The sequence below is a fragment of the Myripristis murdjan genome, chromosome 22 (assembly GCF_902150065.1).
Source record: "Myripristis murdjan chromosome 22, fMyrMur1.1, whole genome shotgun sequence".
Lineage (NCBI taxonomy): Eukaryota > Metazoa > Chordata > Actinopteri > Holocentriformes > Holocentridae > Myripristis > Myripristis murdjan.
The window spans coordinates 5,627,657-5,633,778 of record NC_044001.1 but is presented as its reverse complement, the minus strand read 5'-3'; the positions used below and the strand labels follow the sequence as shown (position 1 = coordinate 5,633,778).

The following is a 6,122-nucleotide window of genomic DNA, read 5'->3' as shown; positions in this document are numbered from 1 at the left end:
ATTTGGATAATGTCTTAATATGAACGTTGGCATTTTCTCCAGTATTTTTTTTTTTTTTTTTTTTACAGCAAATTGGCAAGAGATTTGGAATATATGCAACAGATAAATTGTACCCAAACATGAGATTAAAGTACATTTATGTCCATGCAATCAAATCAAAGCCCTGCTGTGTCTGAAAATGAGGCATCACAATACAATAGAGACCACATGATGTTTATTAATAAATCACAGTTGAAACTGGCTGTATGCTGTATGTATAAAGAATAAAAAAAAAAAAAAAAAGACAATAATAGATACAAAAAGCCATTCAATGATTGTCACATTGAATCCTGAGAGAATCCATGATATAGTATATTTTCAGATACATATTTATATTTATCTGTTTTTTTCAGTGATACTGTTTCCGGCGCATTTTGTGATCTAATATCATTCACTTCCGCTTTAATCAAACTATGTTCAGACACCAGTAGTAAAAAAAAAACAAAAAACAAAAATGCCTATTAGCATAAATAGCATAAATAGTTACAAACTATCTTTATAATTTACAAAAATACACATTTAGACTGTCCAAATGTATTTACATGCACAAGCCTCAGTGCTGTGGTTTCAGTCAACATGTTCCAATAGAGAATACAAAAACAAGGCAAGCCCCGTCAGGTATCATATTTATATTTTATAAACTGTAAATATTTACTGCATTTGGAGACTGTTTGGATACGCGCCCTCGATAACAGGGCACTTTCAACTTGTGATTGTTCTTTGAGGTAATGGCGGTCTTACAAAGGCAACTTTGGCGGTTTAGTGATGATAATGAATGATTACCAGTTTCAACAAGGTTAAAATGTAATCAACAACAAAAACAAACAAACAAAAAAAATTGGCCATTGAAATAGAAATATGTATTTGGGCTAGATTTTCTCAAATTGGAAAAAAACAAAAAAACAAAAACAAATATATGGTAGTGTTGTTTTGGGCTCCAAATATGCTGAAACTGACAAAAAAAAAAAAAAAAAAAAAAAAAGATGCTTGAATATATATAAAAGAGGCAGAAGTGTTCAATGCTTGTTTTACTTTGCAAGTGTAGTTTTTACCATTGACCTTTTGAAATCAACACAAAAAAAACATGTAGTGATCAATATGTTTGATTTTGCATGTGTCATTTCCGCTATTGAGACCGTCAGCGTGTCTGTCAAGTTAAATCAAGCGCACCTCAAACAGCGTGTGAGTGTTTGGCCCCGGTGAGGCTGCAGATCTGATTACGGAGGTCAGTGACGGGCGTGATGTGTTTGTGACGCAGAGGCCTGCACTCTGACCCCGCTGCTGAAATGCAAACATGTGCGTGTGTTTGGGAGGAATTTGCATGGAAACAAATCCCCGCTTGCTGTGTTTGTGCTCTGGACTGAGTCCCTATAGGTCGGACCCTTCCCTGGGGTATATCAAACTGTTGACACTGAAACTGTTATAGAAGTGGCTGTTCAGCTGTCCGCTCTGTCCGCTGCCAAACGTGTTGTAGTACACTCCACGGTTGAAATGCAGGCCGTCGCCGTGCTCTGACGGCCCCGTGTCCTGCCCGCCGTGGTTGGCGTGGTACGGGCTCAGGGCCGTAATGTTCCTGTTCGACAGCTCGTTCACCAGTCCCAGGGACCCCTGCCTGCCGGGGGGGCCCGAGCTCAGCGTCGACATGCTGCTGTAAAAGTTATTGAAACAGGGCGCCGCCGAGGCCAGGCCGGCCGGCGGCGACGACGACGACGAGCTCTTGTGGCTCTCGCTCATGGCCTCCATCTCCGGGGACGACGGCCCCAGCAGCTGCGGGCTGTCTGAGGACTTGAGGGGGGCCGCCATCGCCGGTCTGCCATCCTCGACCTTTGTGGCCCCTGCTCCTGCTGCTGCCGGTCCTCCGCTGCTCGGGTCTGACCTCCGTTTCCTTTTCCTGCGGAAATTTCCGTTGTCAAACATCTTCTCGCAGTTGGGGTCCAGCGTCCAGTAGTTTCCCTTCCCTGTGATTGGAAATGAGATGCACATCACCGGAAATGTACTGCAATCTGCTTATTTCACATTTATTCACAATCTACTTATTTGCTTAAATATACCATCAACTGTTTAAAGGCATCAAGCCAAACATATTAGCCTGCAACAGTCCAAACTATTTTTAACTGGATTAATTCCTCCAAGTAAAACTTCAGTGTTTGATGTAATTTAACCCATTTAGTAACTTTTTTTTTTTTTTTTTGGCCAAAATATGCACAAAACAAAGTGTTAGGAAGACAATTTCCGCCATCTGCCATAGCAAACTTTTACTTACATTATCTACATGAGCAAAGTTCCAGTCATCCAACATTTTCTCTGTTTCCTGAAAGCCAATTTTGATCAAATACCCCCTTACAACTGGATTACTGCAGTTTTTCTGATTTTTGCCTAATAAGAAACATCTTCTCTGAGTTCACAGGTGTTTTATTTTTGACTTAACTACATGTTTGGAGTAAAAAAAAAAAAAACATTCTCATCATGCTCTGAGTATAATATACTGTTTTCTTCATTACTTTTCCACATTACCTAACAACCTCCACCATACTATTGTAATTATATTCTAGTAACATGGATTAGTACTAGCTTTATGGAATTTTAACCATTTCATTTGATATCACTGTAGGAATTTCTATGTATTGCTATGAGAACTTTCCTTAATTTCTTGATCCCTCTGAAGCAGGATGTTCTGATATTATAACAGGATATATTATAGGATTACTAAACAACTACCAGATGTTGTTTTTTTCCAGTGACAATCCTTTAGCCGTGAGCTTTGACTGGAGAGTTATTTGTCCACTAACACAGCTGATGTGGCTCTGGAGCAGCTGTTCAAAACTATGGAGAGGTGTTTTACTCTGAGGACTAACACCAACACCGACACCATGTTCATTTTTCATTTTTACGCACCACAAAGTTCAGGTCGCGCCGAAGAAAATCTAATTATAACTGATTAATGCGTCATGTAGTTTAGTGAGTAAACTTTGACTAAATGCCCTTTATGGTGACTGGAATAAAAAAAATCTCTCTTCCGGTGCGTTCACGTTACCTGGATCGTCCTCGTCCCTCGGCACTTTCTTGAAGCAGTCGTTCAGCGACAGGTTGTGCCGGATCGAGTTCTGCCAGCCGGCCTTGCTCTTCTTATAAAACGGGAAGTTGTCGGCCACATACTGGTAGATCTGGCTCAGAGTCAGCTTCTTCTCATGGGCATTCTGGATGGCCATGGCTATGAGCGCGGAGTAGGAGTAGGGCGGGCGGACCAGCTTCAGCAGCTCCTCCTGGCTGGCGATGGACAGCCAGCCCAGGTCCGGCCCGCCGAACCCAGGTGAGTTCGTTATGAACTGCCGCTGGGAGCCGTAGGAGGGCGGGATGAACGACGCCGGGTTGTTACCGTGCAGGTAGGATGTGGAGGAGTTGACGCCCGGCCCGTTGAGCCACAGGTACGGGTTTGGAGACGATGCGTAATCCCCGAGGCCGTAGCCGGCGGGTCTCTGTGCGCCCTGCAGGCTCTGCTGGTGGTACATGCTGCTCAGGTTGTCGCAGTACACGGCGGCCATGTCCGGGGCCTCCTGGGCGCCTTTGGGAGGGAGAGAGCCGACGGTAGGGGAGGTGTGGTGGTGGTGGTGATGGTGGTGGTGGTGGGACTGAGGATCGATGGAGTTCATCACTCCCCGCGGGAAATCCCAAAGGAAAAAGGCTGTGAGCGGTTCAGTTGGCCTCTCCTGGTGGGACACAGGCAGCAGCAACAAGTGTCAGGGAGGATGGAGGAGTTTTAATAATATAAACCCTTGACAGCAGCCACATCCAGACGCCAGATAATTTGCAACAGCCAATAGACACACACTGAGTAACAGGGGGTGTGGTCATGTTATACCTCATTCAGCAGAGGAGTTTTTGGCAGGCCGGTGCCTCCCAAGTGTTTTGCTGTCAAAGTCTCCTAAAGTGGCACGCATTAGCCCAAGGACCTTTATTTTGGTAGGATTTTGTCTGAGGGACTAGGAGCCTCATCACTTATCCTTAGTCAGCAAATTATACTCTCTCAGATGTGACAGTAGCATCAAAAAGCAGCAATAATAACTTGTAAAATATTCTTATTTTACTTTGTTATACTTTACTCGACTTTAATATTTATTATTCTTTTCTTTGAGTCCTGAAACTTCAGGGAGAAAGACATTTCTTGCCTCTGGCTCTTTGGCCCAGGGATGCAGCTAAGAAATATGGGTGCCGTGCACAGGATTGGACTCTGGGGCCCCCCGTCTCTCCACTTTCCTCCCATCCACACACACACACACTGCCATTATTCCAGCTATATGACAAAAATCTGTTTCTGTCAGGCCACAAATCAAACTCACCTTCTCACAACTGTTTTCTAATTAATTACGACGTTAAGGACACTTTAACCAGCTTTCAAAATCTGTCTCGGGAGAACAGTTTTGTTTCAGTATGCGCAGGAAAAAAAAACTATTCCACAATTTATTCTTACTTGTTTCTTTCTTCCTTTTTTTCCTCACAGATAAAAGCAGCTGGATCACATTTTGACTTGCAGCTACACCCTGTTTCAAAAACCAGAACAGTGTGAAAGAAAAGTAAAAAGTAATTATGAATATAAAATTGAGGACCACAAAAGGCATTTTAATCCGGACACTTCAGGGGCCCTATGTGTTGTCAATATATCTGTCTATATCTCTATTATCCAGTGATGATATTATTAGATATGATTTGTTAAGTGACGGTGAAGAAAGTGAAATTTAATTTAAATTTAAGTCGAGTCATTTTTATTTCTATAGAATCTTAAACACAAAACACAAAGACAACATAACAGTAAACAATCTGAACAGTCCAAAAAACGACCAGGTACAATTAAAAAAAGAATAAAAACAACACGAGTCACACGAAGGCCAGGGAATTAAAGTCGGCCATTACAATCGGTGTGGCTGAAACACTTTTTTTTTTTTTTTTTTTATGAAGCCTGGGGGGAAAAATCTGTGTGTCTTGCAGCCTATCTGGGCACCAAGTGTGGGCAAAGCTCTTTTGAAAAGCTCAATAAATCAATCTAGCCTTTCAGTGGATCATAATTTACATCAGCGTCTTGTTTTGGGTGTTATGGAGGATTAGTCATATGACGTCTGTTGACAGGAGTAAACACCTGAACCCTCGTCTCTCGCCGGCGCTCGGGAACAACCAGAATCTGATTTGTTGTGGCTTTTGATAATTTTGTTTTCTTGTGTGTCTGTTTGTATGTGCTGTTTGCAAAGCGGTCAAACGCCTTCCCCTCCCCCGACTGTGAATTTACTTGTATAAACAAAACTTTATTCATATTAAACACACGTTCACCACCTTTTTATGCATACAACAGACTTTTGAGGCTGATATGAATCTTCACCAGTCGAGCAATTATAGCACACACCATTGTAATTCATATCAAATGATGTAACTTATATTAATGTCGGGTGCAAATATAAATTGCAAATATAAAATGTGGCACAGTGGCTTTTCATTTTGCACTAAACCACTTTTTGTTGTAACTTCAGTTTTGGCTTTGCAAAATTTTCACCCATTTCTTTGTATAGAATTTAATGAATAAAACAGGAACTTGAATTATGTATTTGACAAATGTATAAATAATAAGGCTGCACATTCAAAGTCTACATTATTACAGGATTTCACATGAAAACAGCATGAAACTGCTTTGTTTTCCCTTTTATTCTCCTCCACATGGACACTCATTGGCCGACTGTTACTGCAATCTTTAAGCCCTTTCCTTCATGTGTGTTGTATTGTGTCCAGGCCTGGGGCTTAATTCCATATTTAAAGTTCATGTTTTAATGACAAACTATACGTTCTCAGTCATTCAACGCGTGAGTGTATACATGAACGGTCTCCTCTGATCTTTTCCACTCTCAGAATGGATTTTTCACCCCGTCAGTGTGTTTTCTTCAGGCCATTTTCATGCATACAGTAAATCCCAGTATGAATCACCGCCTCAGTAACAACACAGTCATCAAATCACCATGAGAAGTGCCGCTGCTCATCTGGCTCCACATCAAAACAAAGATAATGGAGAGGTGGCAAAGCAGCTTCAACCCTATAGCGGATGT

General features: G+C 41.9%; 1 protein-coding gene across 1 annotated transcript; it reads right to left on the bottom strand.

Moving 5' to 3' along the window:
- Positions 1-237: 237 nt before the first annotated feature.
- On the bottom strand, positions 238-3,689 carry foxi2 (forkhead box I2). The gene is made up of 2 exons (XM_030044550.1): positions 3,074-3,689; positions 238-1,997 (listed from the first exon to the last, which is right to left on the bottom strand). The coding sequence occupies exons 1-2, from the start codon at positions 3,687-3,689 to the stop codon at positions 1,408-1,410; spliced, it is 1,206 nt and encodes a 401-aa protein (XP_029900410.1). The 3' UTR covers positions 238-1,407.
- Positions 3,690-6,122: the final 2,433 nt, after the last annotated feature.